This window comes from Aythya marila, assembly GCF_965140915.1.
Source record: "Aythya marila genome assembly, chromosome: 2".
Taxonomy (NCBI): Eukaryota; Metazoa; Chordata; class Aves; order Anseriformes; family Anatidae; genus Aythya; species Aythya marila.
Window position 1 is genome coordinate 80822217 of NC_139043.1, and position 22575 is coordinate 80844791.

At 38.6% G+C, this 22575-nt stretch overlaps 1 protein-coding gene across 1 annotated transcript in view; it reads left to right on the forward strand.

Annotated features, from left to right (window-relative positions):
* The window catches only part of GMDS (GDP-mannose 4,6-dehydratase), a 405498-nt gene that overhangs the window by 133556 nt on the left and 249367 nt on the right, over nucleotides 1–22575 (forward strand). The window contains exons 5-6 of the mRNA XM_082752810.1: nucleotides 19058–19250; nucleotides 20130–20234. Of these exons, the coding sequence (XP_082608936.1) occupies nucleotides 19058–19250; nucleotides 20130–20234 (298 nt within the window). The remainder of the gene's footprint in view (nucleotides 1–19057; nucleotides 19251–20129; nucleotides 20235–22575) is intronic.

The following is a 22575-nucleotide window of genomic DNA, read 5'->3' on the forward strand; positions in this document are numbered from 1 at the left end:
GTCATGGCCTGCAGGGACATGATGAAGAAAGCTAAAGCCCACCTGGAGATTAAGCTGGTAAAGGAGATAGGGTTTTTTAAGTATGTAAACCATCAAAGGAAGACTAGGGGTAATGTATTTTTCCTGCTGATCAAGGGATGTGTCTTGGTAATGGGGGACGCTGAGAAGGTGGAGATACTGAATGCCTTCTTTTCTTCAGTCTTTGCTTCAAAGACAACCCCCCCCCCCAGGGACTTCTGGACCCTGAAGGAAGGAGAAAGAGTCTGGGAAATGGAGATCTCCCCTCTGGATTAGGAGGGGGTAGTTCAAGAGCCTCTGAGTGGGATCAATGCACACAAATCCATGGGCCCTGATGGGATGCATCCACGTGTGCTGAGGGAGCTGGCAGAGGTGTTTGCAGAACCTCTCTCTACCATCTCTGTCATCAAGTGTAGAGTCCTGCACCTGGGAAGGAACCACATATATCAGTACAGGCTAGGGGTTGATCTGCTGGAGAGGAGCTCTGCAGAGAAGGACCTGGGGGTCCTGGAGGATGACAGGTCGGCCATGAGTCAGCAGGGTGCCTTGGTGGCCAAAGGAGGCCAGTGGGATCCTGGCGTGCGTTAAAAGGAGCATGGCCTGCATGTCAAGGGAGGCAATCCTCCCCCTCTACTCTGCCCTGGTCAGGCCTCACCTGGTGTACTGTGTCCAGTTCTGGGCTCCCCGGCACAAAGAAAGACAGGGATCTCCTGGAAAGAGTCCAGCAGAGGGCCACAGAGATGTTATGGGGCCTGGAGCATCTTCCCTATGAGGAAAGTCTGAGAGACTTGGGTCTGTTCAGCCTTGAGAAAAGAAGACTGAGAGGGGATCTTATCGATGTTTATAAATACCTGAAGTGTGGCAGACAAAGGGATATGGCCAAACTCTTTTTGGTGGTCTGTGGGGACAGGACAAGGGGCAATGGCCACAAAATGGATCACAGGAAGTTCCGCACAGATGTGTGAAAGAACTTCTTCACGGTGAGGGTGACGGAGCACTGGAACAGGCTGCCCAGCGAGGCTGGGGAGTCTCCTTCTCTGGAGATATTCAAGGCCCGTCTTGACACCTGCCTGGGCAACCTGCTCTAGAGAACCTGCTTTGGCAGGAGGGTTGGGCCTGGTGATCTCTTGAGATCCCTTCCAACCCCTAGGGTTCTAAAATTCTGAGATTCTTGCTCTCAAACTACAAAAATATTGAAACCTGATGATAGTCACTTGGTATCATCAGCCTCTTGCAATGGGTATAATAGTTTATTTCAAGAAAAGGTATGCCTCTTGATTGTCACGTGTAATACTAGCTATGTCTTCTTGTTTTAATGTAGATGAAACTAAGTAGTTAATGTTGGTTTTAGTTTTGCGTCCAGATTCTTAAACTAGCATGCTATGTACTACAACATTTTAATTATTATAAACATTATTCCAATGTTTAACAAAAAAAGGGAAGAATAGTCCCTCATCTTTTTGAAATTAAAAGAAAAATGCAAATATCTCCACGTTTTATATGGAAAATCAAATCAAAACTTCTCCTCTGTTTCCTTAAAATATTTTGAAAGTCTGCATTGACTTGACTGTGGTATGTATATTTGATATCTTAGCCTTTAGATTTCATGTGAATCTACACAGAGGCAAACACATCTTTATCTCGTCCTTTCAGATAAAGCACAAGATTACCAGGTTTATTTCCATGCAATGGTGATAGAAATCAATGAGAATAACATCGAATTCCTCTGAAACTATAAAAACAGAAAGCCTACAGGTGTCTCACCAGTTTTCAAAACCTGTTCTAATAATTTCAGAATTAGTTACAAAGTAGTCCAGTTTGAAATTTTAAAAGCTAACTTCTTTAAAGACAGACTTTCCAGAAGTAGTTTTCCAAGTCCTATGTGTCTTCAGCCATCTGTAGTAGATTATTTCCTCTTCCTGCATTTCAGAAGAGGGGTGGTGGGAAAGCGTTGGTGACAATGATGCTAATGCAGTAGCCATGATTCTTTTTTTCCCTTTTAATTTATTTTGGCAATCTTGCAAGAGGAGGGTAGTAGATCTAAATCAGCTACTGTAGCAGTGCGTGCTGAATGCATTTTGATGTATGTTATGTCTTCTGTATGGTAGTAATCAGGCTGGTAATAAAACGACGATCGTCATGCCCAGCTTTTGATACCTTTCCTTTCCAAAAGGACTGCATTAGGGGTAGCAGACATAGGAAAAGCAAGCAGAAAGTACGCCTGGACAATGGAGCTTGGAAACAATGTGAAGGCAATGGCTTCAGTTATGGGCTGTGAGGCGGGCGGTGTTGCTGGATAGATGATTTGAACCAGTGCCTGCTCGAGTCACAACCAAACACTTCAGCTAATTCATCACAGGACTCTCGAGCACTTCACTTGTGCAAACTTAAAAGGTTAGGGCAGTAAATAGTTTATTGCCACTGAGGCCTGCTGAACATTGATCACCGCTGAATTCCCTCTGTTTAGATATAAGTTCTTTTGAAATATGCTTTGTAGGTTTAGTCTGAGAGCAGGATAATTGCCTTGAGGGCTTAAAATTTGAAAGCAGACACTTCTACAGTCAGAATGCAATAGGCTGCCAAGATGGACTGGTGTGAAACAATACACTGTTATGCTTTTTTTCTTCTCGGGATTTGAATGAAGCAATAGCAAGGGATGCTCTGTGAGGCATGGATGGGTAAAGTCCTGCGTAGCTTGCCCCTTTCGTGCCTATTAATAAAACCCTTGCTATAGTTCTATTTTCAACCTCTCTGGGGTTTATGCTGCAATTTTGAGCAGCTGATGGTTCTCCTTAGCCTAGTGTTGGGGAGTTGCTTAATCAGCATGCAATTATGTTTTCTCAGTGCGTGCATTGATATCGGGAGGTTGCAAACATTCCAGAAAGTACTCCTGCTGTGCATATAGCTTTGCACATTTTCAGTAAGGCTTATTTAACATGTAGGATTTTTTACTCTTACTACTGCGAAGGTCTGCGTTTCTAAAAAGCTGTTGGCAGCATTCAGTCAATGCACGGTGCTGGTTGTGTGCCCAACAAGCTATGTGAACATCAAGGTCTGCCAAAGCATGATCTAATGGCTCCAGGCTTTGGATCCAGATTTACTAATTTTTCTGACTGGCGGGGAGGGGGGGGGGGTGTGATAGATTTGGGAGGGTAGATTACAGTGCTAGTTTAAATGTACAGAACCACCCCAAATGTCTGCTTATGCTTTTTTGATCCTAGGGGATATCACCATAGCATCTGTGATGGTACCACGTATTTGGTGATCACATTCCTCCTTCTTAAAAAGGTGAAGTCTCCTAAACTTTGACCCCAGTCCAACCAACAGCTCCACCAAGATAAATCCCTGTGTCTGTATGGACCTTCTTGACTTTGCTGAATATTATGCATGAGCTTAAGGTTTAAAATCAGCTCTGGTTAAGCTGAGGCTGTGCCTATTTATATCATGTATTTGTTTTTCAGTAAAAGCCCTGCTGATACTGACACATGCAGAGTAGGAGACAAGACATTTTTGAGGAATTTGAGCCTGTTATCTATTGTTCTGTAGCATATTACATATGAATGTAAACTTTTAAAGAAGACTTACAGTTTGGACAACACACTGAACAGATCTGGAGCTAGTTATCAAAGATTATATCCGCAGTCCTTTGTTCCAAAAATTGATGTTACTTCAGATTGCAAAGAAAGGGAGCTGAGATGTATTTTTATCCATTATAAATAGAATTTTCTAATAAGTTAAGATAACTGATTTTGTCAAAAAAAAAATACTGGAACATCAGTAGTAAATTCAATACTCCAATTTATAATTTATGAATATCGTGATAGCTTTGAAGAAAAGTAGTCCTTTAGAATTCAAATCATAATCCCGAAGAAATCACCTCATAAAAATCAAATTCCTGGACTTTGAGTTTTCTGTAAAGTCCAAGACCAAAACAATAAAGTGGGGGAGAAGGGATGAAAAATCCGGTGAACAGTCAATCACTTTCTCTGTATGTGGCCGTACTCTTTACCGAGAAAACAGTACCTCATACTTGCCAGCTGTGAAATTTTTAGTTCATCTTTACCATGCAGCATGTTACTTTTTTTCCTTTTTTTTTTTTAGACAGAGCTATGAACAGATGATGGATGAACTGTAGACTCATTGTGTTAGAAATACCTTTTTCATTTTAAAAGCTAAGTCCCTTCTTGACAGGGCAGTCATTCCCTCTTGTAACAATAGAGGAAACATCGTGAAGTCATAGTTCAGCTCCAGTGAAAGACTTCATTCAAGGGTTTGATGAATAGCAGAGGGAAAAGTAAGCAAAATAGCATGACAGCTCAAATCTTTTTGTTATCCCCTCTTTCACTGTCTTAAACTGCAAAATTTCCTATATATTTAATGGTAGGTAAGAATTCCCAATGCAGACAGAATTATTTTCAGCTGAGGGGATTTCAAGGATGAACTTGCTGATTTTTTTTAAAGAGAGACAAAGATTAATCTGAACTAAAGCTTGTACTGTGTGAGACGTGCATTTCAGAACAACTGTTGCATCTAGTCTTAAAATTTCTTCAATTTCACCACTTCTAATGGATTTGAAGAAAATAAACGTTTATAAGACACTTCCGAGGTGCAGGGTAATTGCTCTACATTGTGCTTCAATATCTTTACATGAAATTTGGTGAGCATACCAGTTTTTCAAATACTGAGTATCATATGAATAATCCAGTGGGTGTTTGCATTTAGAATTTTGGAGAAACGTATAATTTCAAAACAGTGTGAGCAGTTGTTAAATGTTGATGAGAACTAATGTCTCGGGGTAGTGTTGGAGAAAACAAGACTCCTGGGATCAGATTGCTATGTAATTTTGGCATGATATCTAATTAGATCTCATACCTGCATATGATGTTCATAAGCTCGTGTTTTAAGGTGTTGTTTCACGGTGTTACTGTCTGCTGGCAGATAGTGAATATTATCAGTTCAGTAAAGTGAATCAAGTAGCTATGCATTCTTTCGCCCGAGGAAGAAAACGTTGTTTATTTTGCTGTTCTATGGAATAAAAATTCCATGTAAATATACTATTTAGGCTGACACAGCATCATACTTTACAAGAGTAGTAGCTGTTTTCTCCGTAAATTTGGCAAGAGAAAATGATCATCTGCATTTCCATACACTGAAGATGTAAGTGGATACCAGTAACTTGAATGGGATGTATATTTGCTCAGTCTGTTTACCTGGAAAGGAGAACTCTCTGTAGACCGTGGCTGGATTAATAGCCGGTGTAGCTCAGAAATTTAAAACTGATTAAATTTCACTTTTTTATACAACACTTCCTAGCATTATCCACTTAATTTTGTAAAAGTCTTCCTAAAAAAAGAGTCAGAATTAAACTTCAGTGCTCTCCAAGTGTATCTTTTACAACTACACACAGGAATAAAAGGTGTAATTGTTGTTTGTAGGCAGGATTTTCAAATGATATTGCAGATGCGAGGATAGCACAGTTTATCTGAATTTTCTGAGGGTAATAGCCTTTGCAGAATGAGGTTTAATGGGATTTTGCTGCATTTATTAATCCCACGACTGTATTAACTGAGAGCTACTGAGATGTTTGATTTAAACATATGTGTGGTTTGCTTTATCAACTTGTATTTGCTTTAATAGATTTTCTTTCTGCTTTTGCCTGTATGTTACAGATGGGAGACGTGACTTTTTTTTTTATTATTATTATTCACGCTGCTAATTAGGAAAAAATGAGAACTCCACAGTTTGAGCTTAAATGGGTTCACTAACATAAACTATCAATCTTCTGTTTTTCATTATCAGAAATCCACCTCTTTCCCTTTCCTTTTCCCCCCACCCAACAGAGGAGCAAAAGAGACAGTTCTCAAGGGTGTGGTTATCATGAGATAATTGCAACCCTGAGGGATTTGAGACACTGGGGTGCATTTCATACCTTGTAGCTGTCCAAGGATGAGATTTTCACACGAAGGCTCCACCCCACTGTATTTTATTTTTTACTGCATAAATCAGTCTATGTGCTTAGGGATCATTTATCATTTCCCTAATACTCACCAGGGTACAAACAGTACTGTTCTAGTTTCATTCAACCCCTTATTTCTCCCTCCTTCTCCTGTTCAAAAAAAAAAAAAAAAAAATAGTTGGCAAGACTCTAAAATTATATAAAGGCGGTTCTGTATTTAATGCAGAAATCGTACATTACCCTAAAAACCCTTCACCCCTGAGTACTCTTTGTACTTCTGAGAACATGATATACGGCTGAATAGTGCACTTAGCAACCATGACTTCATTTAAATCCTTCAGTTTCTGAGAAAGGGATTACTGCCTAGAACCTAACCAGTATTAAAAATACATATTTTCAGATGCAACTGTAGTTAACATCAGCTTAAATTTGTGTGTGGAGAGAGCACTCTTGCAACATGAGAGGTGTTAAAATCTATAGGAGTGGAAAGCGAAACACTTGCTGAGGTTTTGTTCTCATGCCAGAACTTTTTAATCTTTTACCAATTACAGAATTCTTCATCAACATCGAGTATTTACATTTCTCAGCCTTCCCAGCACAACTTCTTTAGTGTATACTAGTCATGCAGGACCGAAAATTAACATTTCCAAACTCCCAAATGACACTTTTGCAATTTCCTCTGCTTCTCTGGCTAACAGACAGCACCGGTATGTTTCTCCCCTTGTTCTTTGCAGTTCCTGACAGAGCTTCTTGCATCCCAGGTGAGGATGCTCAGAGCCCCAAGGCAGCTTGGGGTCAGCACGCTGGAAATTAGCTAAAACTATTACTGCAGCCATGAGTTGTAATGTTCCTAGCTTATGTCAGGGCTGTGTGGAACCGTGGGTCTCAACTTGCGTTATTTTTTCATCCAGCCGTACTTCACAGCTATTCAGCGCGTCTCCCTCATGGACAATCACCTCTCATAATGACCTGTGCAGCACGACTATTTCAGTGCTGCCTACGACTTGTAAAGATTCCCCCCCTTTTTGGATGCACGTTTGCTGGCAAGTTAGTATTATGACCCCCTTCATTTGTGCTTGGGCTTAATACGGTGTAACAAACCTTGTGGGCTGAACTAGACTGGTTTTTGTTCCTGACTGACAGGTTCCAGAAGTACAATTTCCTTAGCTCCAGCTGAATTCTGGTGAACACTGCTTGGAAGGACATGCAAAACTGAGGATGCCGCGATATGGAGGCTTGCAGGCATTCAGAGAGAACATGTTTGGAAAGGAAGACAGGTTGAAAAACTCCTGAGATAGATTTACGTGTTTCCTTCCACATTTATCTCCCTGTGAGATAAGTGCACCCTGTTGGCATGTGATTACGATCCTGCCACTTCTTGACTGAGAGATCCGTGAGTCATTCGGAAAAGAAAAGCGTGATTGAAAAGTGCTAATTGAAATAAAATATTTGCATACAATAGAGACATGGCAACTGCCTGAGCTGTACATTTTTTTTAAATTAAATGCAACTGTACACAGTTTTATAGACTTCACCTGATTTGTGAAATTTGATGTTCCCACTGACAGTGTCCAATGGCTCGTTCACTGCATTTTGGCAACTCGGTCTTGTTGTCACCATTGCCTTTCCAACATATGCCTCATCCTGAGGCTGCAAAATTCACTTAGAAAAAGCTCCACCAGTTTTTAATGTCAGGCAAATTTTTCTCAAAGTGTGTATTTACTGGCACATTGGATACCATGCTCTCATATAGAAGGAATACTGCTTTGTATGTGCTAAGTTGGTCTTGTTTCAGTTCTAGCACTGCAAGGGACAAAAAAAAATCTCAATGCTCTCTCAGGGCACAGTCAGGCGGATGAAGGTAGTATAGTATTTGTTGACGTGGGCAAGCGGGGGAAACTCACAAACTTGTTTTAAGAAATTAGTTGACTACCACATCCCTATTTCCTGAATGGTTTACTCCTAAGTTCAAGTGAAGAGCAGCTGCTATTGCTATTCCTTTTCTTGGTGGCTCCAAATAGGTGAAAAACAAAGCTGATGTTAATGTTGTGACTTACATTACACAAGTCAATACCAATGTCCTTCTTTGGTTTATTAACACTATGCCTCGTGAGTGTCAAAATTGCCTCTTAAAATCAATGTTTCTACATTATTTTCTAAGAATTGTAATGAACAGGCTTTAGTAGTCAATAATAAACACAAAAAATTAAAGACAAAGGTGATGCCAGCAGAAAATGTGTCAGATTATGATTTGTTTCCTGAGAGAAGCATCCTGCTTGTTCAGGAAAGGGAAGAATAATTGTAAAAGTTTAACCAGTGGTTCTCATCCCTTTAAGCTCTCTGCCCCTTAGCCTTCTCCCCACACCCCCCACATACCTGTCAAGACACACGTTTTTTTCTGACTCATCCCACGAGTTTCTAGCTAGCCACCCACATCCTTTTGAAGCAGATGGGTTGATTAAGTAGAACTTTTTATGAAGGGATCGACTTTGAATTCAGAGGGCTTACTTTCGCATAGAAAACAACAGTCTTCTACCTGAAAGGATGCGACTGAAGAAGTAAGGCTTACGGTGTTTAAGTATAAACACATTAAAATCTGAGTGCTTGCAGTGGTGACAAAAGTGTGTTCCTCTCCTGTAGCTTCCTAAACAGGATGAAGAATTAATCACAGTCCACTCTGAGGTATGTAATTACTGCTATCCACACCTTGCCTGAAAAGGAAAGTTAAAATTAGGTGTTACTACACTGTTACTAAACAGCGAGTTTACTGAAAGCTGTTTCTACAGGTTTATTACATCATTCTCAACAAAACCATCATCAGCTACCTGTATTCATGGATGCTATTAATACTCTGGTTTTAAAATTAATCATATGTAGTGCCTGTACATGCATTACAGGTGAGGGTGTCAGTGCTTATGTACTAGAGTTCACTGGTTTTAGCATTTCAAGGTGAGGTGTCTTTCTTCTGGTTCACTGGTTGTACTTTAAATTTAAAAGACTTCAGTCTTTTTTTTTTTTTTTTTCATAGCAAGTATAAATATCAGCCTGTTGTACTTATTTTTAAAATGTTTTTAAATGTCAGCTGTTTTCAAGAACAAGTAAAGGAAAAGGAATGCTGTTGGTTTTATGAAAAAAAAAAAATATATTGATTTTGAACCGTTGTCCTTTTCTGAGTAAAATTTGGAGTAAGATTTTGGAGTAACATTTGGCAGAAGATGACCTTATGCATTGGAAGAAAAGACAATGACTTGCCCTGTTCCAAAAAGAAAGCAAACAAAAAGAAAACTTATTTTTTCGACCTGCTGTTGCAGATTTATGCACTCTTCATTGTTTCCGCTGCACTGGAACTGTACTGGAGCAGGAACTGCAGATGGCAACTGTGAGAGCCTGCCTTTTGCCAGTACATACAGGTCCATCCAAATTTGCCCCATGCAATTAGCCATCACAGTTTAATTCCTCACGCGCACAGTAAAAATGAATAAAAGTCTCAAATTAATTACACAGAAGTCTGTGGTATGCTGATAATGTTCTAGCTAAAGAGGAGTTGGTTTCGGTTTTGGTTGCTTTATGGCAAAACAAAGTAGACCTAGGTCCACAGAGGTGTAACATGAAGACTAAGCGATTGGCACCTGTGAGTGGACTAGGAATAAGTTTGAAGTAATGGCACTCATCTTTTTTTTAGATGTGTTTTTATAGTTCTTTTTCTCCAAGGGCGGTATCTTTGTGAAAACCTTGAGTACTTTAAGAATAAACTGAGTGCATGGAGCAGAGGCATGTTGTGTGCCTGCTGAGGTGGAGTACTCGGTGTCTCTGCTGCCCTCATGCAAGCAATGGACTCTCAACCTTCCCAGGTTCTTCAGGGCATTGGATGTTCCTTAGATAGCTCTGCCCAAGACAAAAAGTTACCATTTTTTTCTCTGCGTGCACGCATGCACTTGCTTATTTCCTCAAGGTTTCATGTTCTCATTTGTCTCCCTGAAGTCCTACCTGTTTGGAAAGCTCAGCCACAAGCGAAGCACCACCAGGCAACAAGCTGCAACGTGTGGTCAGAACGGAGGTATCTGTCTGCTCCTAGACTGTGACGAATTAAGTGATTTGATTTTTAGAATAGCTGACAGAAAAAGAGAGCTAAGATAAGTTGCTTTTATCTTGCACTTGCTGTGGTTTAAGAGCGTTCCCCAGGCAGTGTTACCTCAGTTCCACTTGTGTTTGGAAGGAACCAAGCATCATTTTGTAAAAACGTTTTCAATTTTCTAGCAGGTTTTAAGTTTGTACTTACTTGAATTTGAAAAATTTGAAGAACAATTTTGCAAAGGTTCTATATTTGTTCAGTACATTTTATTTCCATGTTAAATACCCTTACAAGAAAGAAAGGTCCTAATCTCCATCCAAATCATATATGAAATATGATTTTAAGTTTATTTTGTCATGGAGGGAGAAACATTTTTGATACTTTGGGTGTACCTGAGAAACGATTGTTCAAACTGTTTTTAAGCTTTCTAAAATGATGTTACTTGGAATGAGGAATTGCAGACTAGGAAGTAATTTTCTTAGTGATAGATACTAAATGCTGAAAAGGTAGATTTTTTTCTTTGGCTGAAAGGCAAGAATTCCAGTAGTGTCCATAAACCTGTGAGATTTTACCTGATGCATCAGTAGGAGTTAAAAGAGTTTCAGGCAATGAAATTTGCAAATTATTTGGAGAAATTCTAGCTTCTAGGCAATACAGGAGTTTTATCAGTATTAATGAGGGTCCATTGTATTAACTCACGTTTTTGCAGTCCTGTAGGATAGGAAGAAAAAGAGAGGTGAGATTGTTGTCAACAAGGCTGTACCATATTAGATAACTGCTTTAATTCAATATCTCTCTTGCCACCCACTGAAAGTCTATCAAAATCATACAGAAGACAGATTTTGAAAGTTTGTTTTTTAGTGTGCTTTTTTTGTTTTTGCATGTGGTGATGTTTTTTATCACCACTGTGCACAACATCTAAGTATTTTGAAAAGATTAAGGAAGCGAGGATGGAATTTTTTTAACAAAAAATCAGAAGTAAAATAAATGTATTTTAATAATAGTATAACCTACTTGTCACGTTAGAATTTTAAAATAACCCGTATGCTTTAAATTCATTTCTTTATATGTGAAAGGGAATAAAAAATGGTGATATTTCTTCCAAAATGACTGTGTTCCCTGCACACATTTTATTCATAGCTCTCAATTCCCTTGGTACATATAAAGCAAAATGAATTAGATATCTTTTTACATCTCCCTTTGAATGTTCTCTAGTAACTCTGCAAGTTGCCCCTTTTTGTCTTTCTACTAAATAGCATTTAAAGCTTCTGGCACAGCTGGACTTCAGTATGTAAGAAAGCTTTTAGGGTATTATAATGTCACTAGCCATTGAAGTTGCAAAATTTCAAACATCCAAACCCATCCTGACTTTGCTGCATGCTCCTTGTGCTTAAAAACTTGGGTAAACACGTATATTGTTGAAAGTATCCCTGAAAAAAAACGGTGCTGAAAAGAAGGAAAGAATCGACGCTTCTTTTTAAAAGCTTCTTTTCTAATCTCTGTAATTTGAAACTAAAGACTTTGAACAGTGGGTTGGAGATTGTTCTGCAAGATAAATTCCTTGCATCACATAACCCTGACAACTCCCCAGTTCCATCAAATTAATAACAAGTGGATGAGAAGATAAGCAAAAATAATGGCGAGGTTACATTTTTGTGACAAAGGTTTATGGCCATGCTGAATCTCATGTTCTGCAATATCCCTCCTCCTTCTCCTCCTCCACGTTGGTGTTGTTTTTTTTTTTTTTTATGATTATCAGATCTGAGCATTCCTGTATCTGAAGCTCTTCTGTGGAAAAGATGAATAGCAAGTTGGACTGTGTGACTTCTAAAAGTTTCTGTGAACAGCTCTCTGCAGCCCCCAGTAGAAATGGCTGGTTTTGTACAAGATCAGGCCTCGTCCTTGCGCATTGTGCATCCGGTTTTACTCATTTGGTGCTATGTATCTGAACATTGAAACACGCTGATGTAATGCAATCTCCCTGTTTTGTTAAAATTGTGGAATAATTTATATAGGAGCAACTTCTGAATGTCATGCGGACCAACTTTCCATAAAGCAGAACAAGCTTTTACAGCATGTTGTTTAGGGCCATGTCTGGCTGAGTTTTGAGCATCTCCAAGGGTGGAGATGCCACAACCTCTCTGGACATCCAGTTTCAATGTTAGACTACCCAAACTGTGAATGTTTTTTTCCAAATATCTAATTCTATTTTTTTTTTTTATGTTACAACTACTGTACATTGTCTTTTGACCTCTCTCTGGGCAAATCTCTTTTAATCCAGGCTGTTAAATTTTCTTAACGCAGTAAATTAGCCCATCAAAGAGTAGAAGGATAAACAATTTACAAATTATATCTATTCAGAGGGCTGTTCCAAAACACACCCTTCAGTCCATAGTCAGTGGCCAAAACAACTGTATGGTCTGTAGGAGACCTTGTTTTACTATAATAGACCTCAGAGGGAATGGATATTTCTAGTTAAGGACTGTAGGATTGAAACCTAAAAATAATAGGTAACTGGTGGTTCTTCAGTGGTCAGGCAGCTATCGGTAGGCTGCTTGAAATGCAAAGGTGAATGTGGTGACCTCGTGAGCTGGATTTACAACTGCACCTGCAGATGGCCAGGGAATGCTGAGGAGCCACTTATTATAGAAGCTGAATAATGAATCCAGCTATCAACTCGTATACTGGTTCAATAAATAAAATTTTAACTACTTAGGGAGTGTTTCTCCTTGCTTTTTCTCTGCTTTGGGTTAAATATTTTCTCTTTCTTTCCCCAAGAAAAAGTAGTAGTTTTTCAGAAGGAAAAATGAAACGTGTTATAATAATGCCAGGATATTTCTCTTTAGAGATTATTTCAGAGAGTTTGCATCAAAACGTGAAATTAATCAGGAGGGAAGTTCTAAGGAGAACTTTCCCAATTCAAACCATCAGAAGCTGCCATATGGGCATGCACTGTGGAGCGTGCTAGGGGCCTCTTGCTAAAATCCTTGAGTATTTCAGTTGCACAGGGAAAGCTGCTGCCCCTTTGGGAAAAGTGTGCTAAAGGGTGTTTCAACTGCAAGGTAGCTGGGGGCTCCAGGCAGTCTGATTGCATTTCATGGGGGCAATAGCAGTATGGCTCAGCTGCATGGACCTTTTTAGTGCTTATGGAGCTGGAAGGGGATAGCTGCTTTTGGATTCTACAGTGCCTGACCTTTTGGGACATAATGAAAGATGATACATGCTTTTGCTGCTGTTATCCTGAGTTTTTTATCAGACTTAGAAGTGCACTGTTGCTGTGAGGTTTCTGCTTCCTCTCACCCTTTTCTCCCCATGCTTTTCCATATCAGTTGATCTCCATATCCCTGGAGAAATGAATGGTGGGGAGCCATGGATGACCTGGACTCCTCATCTGTGCCTTTTTGTGGGTGCAAAAGCATGTGTGTGTTCGGTGCAATGAACAAGTTTACGTTCAAGCTCCTCTTTTTTTCACGTGATTAAAACCACTTTGGGGTTACATGATAAAGACTGAACTGGTTCCTGAGGGCAGAGTCTGTTGCAGTTTGACCGCTTATCGAACATGAAGACCATGATTTAAGGTCACTAAGCAGTGAATAGCTTAGTTTTGCACCTTGGTTTTGGTCTTCTCATTTAGGAGTGAAAGTGAAATACTATCCCACTGATGTAAAAACCAAACCTCTAGCCACTTCAAGAAGTCTTTCTGGTCATGCAGCCTGCAGCCCAGAGTATGATGTAGCTGCAGTGGAGCTGAACCAATGCACTGGGAATGGCAGAGAACCTGGTCTTCTATCAGTACCACTGGTTATTCCTTTACCTCACCAGTAACTTGAAAATTAGAGTTTGCCAGATCTAAAGTTTCATTAAAACAAACACACACACAAAGTATGAGAATCCCTGTTTTCCTGGAGGATATGAACTCTTTAAGAAATACTGGTAACTCTTTCTTTCTTCACTCATTTGCTGCAACAATCTTGTGAATAGCTTGGGCTAGCATGAATTTTAGGAAGAAATGTTGAGTTCTGCATGCATTTGTGAAACTTATTCCTTGCTAATTTTTTGCTTATAATCATTGAGCTAATTTTATGCAGATCACTTTATTATTTCTGTTTTATTAATAAGAGAATGGGGAAGGAGATAGGAAAGAAGATCTATCTACAAAAAAACATTCATTTTATCAAAGTTTTCAGTCATTTTTCAGTCCATGTCTATTTTACTAAGAAGTTGAATAGGGCTTTAATATATCAAGAATGTAACCTAACAATAAGTAAATCAGAGCTATTGAATTGGCCATTTTTCTGTAGAACAAAAATATACCAAAATCTCCCAAACTACTATATATATGTGTGTGTGTGTGTGTGTCTTTCAACTACTACTTTTATTGAGTGAGAGGGCAATGAGTTAAGCACTCATTCATTCTGAGTTAAAGGGTTGGAGGCAGGAGGAGTTGTCATGTTCTCCTGGAAGCTTACCTGATGTGCTTGTAGGTGTATAGGCTGATCCCCATCCTCGTTGACACCCTCCACTTCTCCCCAAATACTTTAGATTTCCTAAAATCGCTAGGACTTTTTCTGTGGTTTTAGGACTTTACAGGAATGCTTGGCCCATACTCTGTGTTAGATTTAGCAACTGGAATGTTATGCTTTAAATGCCTGTTCCTAGGGGTTGAGCAGTTTGTTTACTGAGATGATATAAGTGATCCCAGTGGTTTTTATTGGCAGTGGAAGGCACACTGAATATTCAAAGCAAACAGAATTGATTTTAAAGAATACAAAAAGTAACTGCTATGAAACCTGTAAGGCCTGAGCGGTTTCCGAGCGGTCTTTCTTCTTTGTGATTTGCTTTTCAGGTGTAAACCTTTCTCTGTGTTTAAAGATATCTGATATACATCTTCTACTCTGATAAATCTAAAGAAAACTACTGTAAGTTTTTTCAGGAGAGCAAAGATGCTTCATCTAGTGTTATATTTAGGTTAGACACCTTTGCTTTTACAGTGGAAGAATAACAATTTACATTTATATTATCCTATTTCCTCCTGGGGCTTCTCATAAGCTTCCCTCTTATAACACAGGCCTTCTAGAAATCCCATATTCTCAAACTGAGAAGGCAGTAAGGAGATGAAATTTCAAATTGTTATTTATCTGCCTTAGGTAGAACATTAGAGCATATTCTGCTAGTGCACACTATTTTTTTATTTTTTTTTTAGAAAGCAAATAGGTAGTATGATTGTAGCCCATCATTTGGTTTGTTTTAAATGACAAAAGGAAATTAAGTATCTCAAAGCTGAACCTATGTGCATGCTAAATTTATTTTTGTAATATCACCATTGTTAACAATGCATTGGTCAGAAGCAAGTACTGTAAAGTCTGCAGGCTTGCATATATATAGTACTCATACACATGATAGGAATGTGTTCTTGTGGAGGGTAAGCCCCATATGTTTTCATTTAGATAGTTTTCAGTAAGCTTTTAAATCTTGTTAAAGACCTTGCTAAGCTTAGTTTTGAATGATCAGTTGGGAAACATCATATTTAAAACATTGCTCTATTAAATTCAAATCTTGTGTAGAGATCGAATCTGGCAATTATAAAGAAAGACATGGAGAGAAAAAGGAGTTCACATTCAAAATATATTCAAAACTCATTGTCCTTCTCGAAGCTGCGTGATTGAAGAAACACAATGTGGTATTCAGTGTATTCATATTGTGTCCTGTGATTCCAGAAGCATTGTAACCAATGAGTCTTTTCTTGAAAATTTTATCATCATATGGGTAAGCCTTGCTGTAGAAATTTATACTTGCCTAAGAATGTATTTAAATCGTACAACAATTAGGGATTAGTCTCGCAGTAAAACCCATACGAACTGAAGATACTCAGTGTATAAAACTCCTGATTGATTTTTAATACTCTGAGCCAATTCTGCAGGGTTTTCAGAACCTGAAAACCTGCAATGAAGCACTTTTAACCAAAAATTTAAATATCTCCATTCTGTTCTGTTCGCTTCTAATGATGGTGTTATCACTGTTTATTGAATGGAGTAACTGCTTAGTGAATGGAATAAGGAGAGGCACATCATAAGTGTATATATTCACAGCACCTCCCCAGATCAGCTATGACAGCTCCAAAAGCACCGTGTCCTCATTGTACATGGGAAGGCACTTCCACGTTCACTCTGATGTTCCAAGTAGACAATTTCTATTTTGTTGTTATGCCACTGTCCCTTTGTCACAAAGTCTGTCCAAAGAGGGCAAATGAGTATTGGGTACATGCTTTTCTTTTTGAGAAAACTTTCAGTTTGGAAGCTTCTTACAGGCAAAGAAGCTTCATTTTCCTACTCCAGTCATTACAGAAACTCATGGAGTTGTCCTCAAAGTTGTTAGGTACACTGCTTTCTTTATGCAGTTGACAGTAACTGTTAGTTTGGGATTTCTGAGGCTAGGATGGAGCATCTCTCTTAAGGAGGTAAGTTGAAAAACAGTGTGGATATGGTTTTTGCTAAGCATGATCAAGAGCATCTCTTTTAGGTTTTCTGCTGATTTGCCACTGTCTTCAGTGGTGTACACAGAGATGAGCTTCCTAATTCAGGTATTTAAGATAGTTGTCACAAGTTAGGCTGTGTGAAAGCTCTACTCTGTTAGTATTACCTAAGCTCTTTTCTCCACTGGACAAATCTTTAACCTTTCAGAAAGTAAGGCTTGAATTTTAACCTTTATGCACCTGCCCTTACGAACTGTCATTTCCATGAAGTTTTCACTCTTAGATAAATCTCACTGAACTAAGTACACAAGCAAAGAATCCGATTCCGCAGTTGGTTTCTGTAAGACAACCCCTGTCCTTCTGTATCTTGTACACTTTTGCACATTTCTCTTAATGAGGTCCCTGTGTATTTTATTTTATAACTTCAATCTTCCTGCTGGTCTTGCACAAAATAACATGTTCAGCAAGAGAAATAATGGGCTAATGGATAACTTAGCACTTTTTCACGATCTGCCCTGCTTCATTTGTAACTATTTAGTTGACCTGGTGTTTTATAAAACTTTTACATTCTTAACTTTGGATTAGAATCAAATTAAAACCCAGCGTGAAGTTACACCGCACAAAATGTCTTAACAGTCCCGTGTTTTTGGAGCTGGAGCTTTTAATGGATAAAACCATTTTTCATTTTCTTGAATGCCATTCTGGTCTAACCTGCACTCCAAAATGAAATGAGTTTAGCGGTCTGAGTCCTGTCCCTGGTGAACAATAGTCCACATTACAAAAACACCAAACCCGCACAAAGCTGTCGGTTTCTGCTCGGGAACACTCAGGCCCAGCCAGTGTGAAGGCAGAATTACCTCACACCCTAGGGAGTGATTTTTCTAGGTGAAGATTGAGGTCATTCTTGAGGCAATAGGGAAAAGCGGATCTTGTGAAACTGGTCTCTGCAGCAGCCAGCGAGGGCAACCCCTGGTACTGCTACTACAGGCTCTTTGTTCGCCTTGCTGACGAGGCTTTATAATGTGGGATCGCTCATTTAAGACCACCTGAGATGTGCATGTACCATTTGCTGATGTAGTAGAATATGCAAACAAAGCTTGCATTTTGAGGAGATGTTTTTAGCAGGTTATTTTTGGGGGAAGAATATGTTAATATAGGTGAATTCCTGGTTCTCCTACAATTGTTGTTTTGCCTTTTCTTAGAGGGCTGGGAAGGCACTGTAAATATTTGAAGGTGAATATGCTAATTCCTGTTCATTAGTGCATAACTGATTGTATGACCCATTCATTAAGATGTTTTCAGAAGAGTTACTCAAACAGTGAAGCTGAGAGGCCTTAAGTGACTCTTATCTTTATGGCAGACGAATTAAAACTAAACAAAACAAAAATGCTCAGCACTTCTTTAGTAGATCAGTGCATAGTTTTAGCTGTGTCATACTAGGTTAACATAGAAAGTATCAAGTTTCATTTTTTTTCTTTTGGTTAAAAAAAGAGAGTTAAATTTGTTTTCATACCAATAGCTATTTCAGATCAAAGCTATGTGAGAACATTTTTATTTTGGATAACAGTAATAAAATTTAGATTATTTCATACTTGTATTAAAATAACCATAAGTGCAAATGAAAAATAATTTAATTATTTTGATTTCATCTGCTGTGTAAATAAGCATCAAACCCCCAGTGATTACTGAGCAGAGAAAGCAGCTTAAGAAGAGAAGTGAATACTGGGCTATCTGTCTGAATCTTCAGAGAGCCTGAAAAAATACCTGGCAAGTGTAAAGTTTCCCATTGATTTCTCTGTGATAGCTCAGCCTGTTGGATGAGGGGCATTTACCATCTCCATCCGTAGCTGCCCTGTCAGTGAACACTGAAGAAGGGGGCATGGTAGGTTTGTACTCTGCTTTTGGTAGTGTCTCTCTAACCTGTGGACTGGATCATATAACAAGGCTGTAACATTGCCATTGCTGTAGAGCTTGTTTCAGGAAAGTCAATCATTTATCAGCCAGAGAGGTACACCTGAAGTAATTCTTCCTTTTGACGGGGCCACAGAGAAGATTGCTTTAAATGTCCATTCCCTTGTGTGGTTTCATTGTTTGTTTTTTTTTGATGATGGTATAAACAAGGATTTTTTCATAAATGTTCATGCTATCTTACATACTTTTGGCCAATTTTAACCAATTTCAAGTATGTAAAAGATATTAAGCCCAAGTGAATATTGTGCAAATTGGCAGCTGTGGAAATGACAGAGCACCTGATAACGTTCCCACTGTAGGGGAGGCTTACCCCTTACTTCACATGGGAAAATGATCCTGAGAGAGAGAGATCAGGGAACACCAGTCTTTTGATTCTGCTATTTATGGAGCTACTTGTTTATTCTTAGAAATCCTTCGAGGGTACTTCTGTAAACTGAGCATCTACTCTGTACAAAAGTGTCTAGATGGTTTGTGACAAGTGATGTATTGCTTTGTTTGGTTGTACATGATCACTGCATGTTCTGGTTCTCCTAGCATAATTGGTGTTTTTTTCTTTCTCTCCCCCAAGATTTCATTTGACCTAGCAGAATATACTGCTGACGTTGATGGAGTTGGCACTTTACGGCTCCTGGATGCTATTAAGACCTGTGGCCTTATCAACTCTGTGAAGTTCTACCAAGCCTCCACTAGTGAACTTTTTGGAAAAGTGCAAGAAATCCCGCAGAAGGAGACCACCCCTTTTTACCCAAGATCGCCTTATGGTAAGAGCTCGCTGATGCGTGTGTCAGTAGTGTCTGTCTGTCTGTTCTCCCTTCTCATGTCTCAGGGCTGAAGTCATTTGGGTGTGAGATTAGAATGACGATAGAGCTAAAGTGACTAGACATGTTGAGAGGCATACCTTTATGAATTACTATATAAAAAGTATTTGCTGCCATTGCCCGGGGGTTGGAAATTACCATCTCACTTCACAAGACTCTGTTCATTCAGATCAGAAGTTGAGAGCTCTTGTACGGAGAAGGGGGAAGGGTGGCTCTTCCCTCACAAAGGACTGTAAGATACCACTGAAGTGATAAGGTTTCATGTTTTTTGTTGCCTAAATGAAAAACTCCCAAGAGCTCGTTTCTTCCATCATGAACTTGCATTAAATTTGAAACACTTATTAAAGCAATGCGCATGGAAGACTTTGGTGATAAAATTTCAAATCAATTTGAGTGTTAAGGCACCAGATTTTCACTTTTATTTCTCCGAAGTCACTTCTTTTATTAGCAGAGGTCACCACAGTGGTGTATTTCACACGCTCTGGCTGTGTTAATTATATTGTAAAAGAAAAAGTGCTATGCTTGAATGTGCATAAGAAAACAAGTGAGAGAGCGCCCTAACACTTCCTGGCTGGTTCTGGGGCTGTGCAGAAAAGGAGTATTTTCCCCTTCAGCTGCTCTTTATTGGGCTGGATATTCTTTCCATATGAAATGTGACACATCTAGGGAATTAATCGAATTCTAGCGCACTCCGTTGCTGAAACATGGCCTTCACCCTGCATGGAAGAGAGATGCATATATGTGTCTGTGTCTGTCTGTATGTGTGTCTGAGCTGTGTACAAGTGGAGCAGATCTATGTAACGTCTCAAATTATTTTTGTAGGGGCAGCAAAACTGTATGCCTACTGGATTGTGGTGAACTTCCGAGAGGCCTACAATCTCTTTGCTGTGAATGGCATCCTCTTCAATCATGAAAGTCCCAGGAGAGGTTAGAAAATCCATGTAAAACTGTTCCTGTATTTGTGTGCATCTGACAGGAAAAATGAAACAATGCATCCACAGGTTTCATTTAAACTTGCCAAAATGCTGTGCTTGACGGTGTTTGGCTTGAGGTAGCCAGCAGACTGTGTTTAATGTAGCACTCATGTGGCAGTCTCAGAGTCTGCAGTATAACAGTTTTCGCCTTCAAGCACCATATTCCGTTTTGTAGCCCTCTGGCTCTGAAGGGAGGCTGAGGTGACTGATTTTGTGTATCAGTGCTCTCCAGAGCATTTAGGTGGGCAACTGCATAACAGATGCAATTTCAAGTGTGATTTGTACTCAAGATTTTTATTTGTATATAAACACCAAATTAAGGAACATAAAGAGTTGACCCTCTAAATTCATTAGAATAATGAGTACAGCCCAGTATATTTTGGAAACTTGTGGATTATTACCCTTACCTTCTGACAAGATGGCTTTCAACACATAGCTTTAAAATACCTTTCTTTTTAATCCTTAATAGCAACACATTTTAAACTCCACTTTATCATCCTTTTTCCTCTTTATGAACAATTAATACTGGTACTTAGTTTGTGAAAAAGTCCACAGTTGATTAAAAGTCCCTTATACAATGACAGCTTTCCTCCGCCCTTAAAATACCGTGACTTAAAAAACACTCTAAAATTAAACTTTAAATTAACACACACAACTGGATTTTCAGTGCAGAAGCCTTTTATTGTGGTCTGTTTTTAACTGAAAAATAAATTCAAACTTTACAGGAATGCAATTATGTAAATTATAGCCTGGCACAAAATATAATAATTTTACTCATACTTACAAATATAAAATAGACCATAATTGCAACTGTTTGGAAAAAAATATGGAAAAAAGACTCAATTTCAATAGGATTTAAATAGAGATTTGAGTCTTTGGGAGTCACAGCTGTAAAACCTTATAGTACACTGGGTAGGCAGCATTTACAGTAAGTGATGCATCAAATCTTCATTGGCAAAAGTTGGTGCAGCACTTCTCACTGGAGCAGATGTCAGTATGAGTTTAAAATTAAAAGAGAATCAAATTCACTAAATTGTTGCATTGAGAAACCCTAATACTTTGCTTTCTTTTAAACAGTTCACTGCAGTATATTCGTGGTGCACCATGTAAACTAATGTCCGAATTGCTGAGTTATAACGATGCAATAAAAACCACCTGAACAACATAAAAAGGGGGGGGAAATGCAATGGCAAATACTAACCTGGCATGATTTCTTGTCATATTAAAGAGCTATAGGATGAGATGGAAATTACAGGAGCATATATGATTTGTGCCATTTTGAAGGAGAAAAACTTCAGTTTTATTATTAAATTAATAAGTTTTTATTAAATTAAAATATTATTAAATTAATAAGTTTTTTTATTATTAAATTAATAAGTTTTATTATTAAATTAAATATTTCTCTTGTTAGGCTTGTATAAGTTGCTGCATATGAAGCTAAACAGGAAAACAAAGCTCTTCTTACATCATCTTTGAGCCATCAGTTAGTGCAAGGGAAATACACAAATAATATCTTTTATCTTTGAACCATGGTTTATCACTGCACCTGCATAATTCTTCACTGGTATGTTTCCCTTCAAATAACATGTAAAAGGTTTGAAAAATACAAGCATAACTACAACATGTAAGCCTGGTGCAATACAATGGGAAACTTGGAGGGAAAAAAAAAAAAAAAAAGTAGAACTGTTAGAAAATAGATTTTCTGCCTTACAGATTTATAGGGGAAACACTTTTTTTATTTGTTTGTTGAACCCATATTCTTCTAAGGGCAGTATAGGAAAAATCAAACAACACATCTTACTTCAGAATACTGATCCTTCTCTTTAGCTTTCACAATTTTAGTTTGGAAAGGATATCCAGTAGTTAATCTCACGTGTCCTGTATAATATAGGCAAGTCTGTGCAGAGTTCATAAGGGTAGAGAGTGCTTAAGTCTACTATAAGAGGTTTCATATTTTTGAAATTATGAAGACTGGAGAGAAGTGCTGGCCTTGAGAAGCTTGTTTGATTTTCTACTTTTATCTTGCTTTTATGCCATACAAGAAGAATACAGTATCAGGAGTAGCTCTTAAGATGTGACACTGTACTGCAAATCTGAATGCTTAAGCTCATTGTTTGGGCTTGCTTTTAAGTCCGGTGTTTCTTGTTCTGATATCCCCTGTGACTTAAAAAAATAAATAAAAAAAAAAAATCACCAGTGATAAATTCCAGATAGACTGAACCTGCTACTTGAGCCTTGCATCTTAAATTGGGAATAGTACACTGTTACCAAATTGCAGAAATACTTGGATCCAT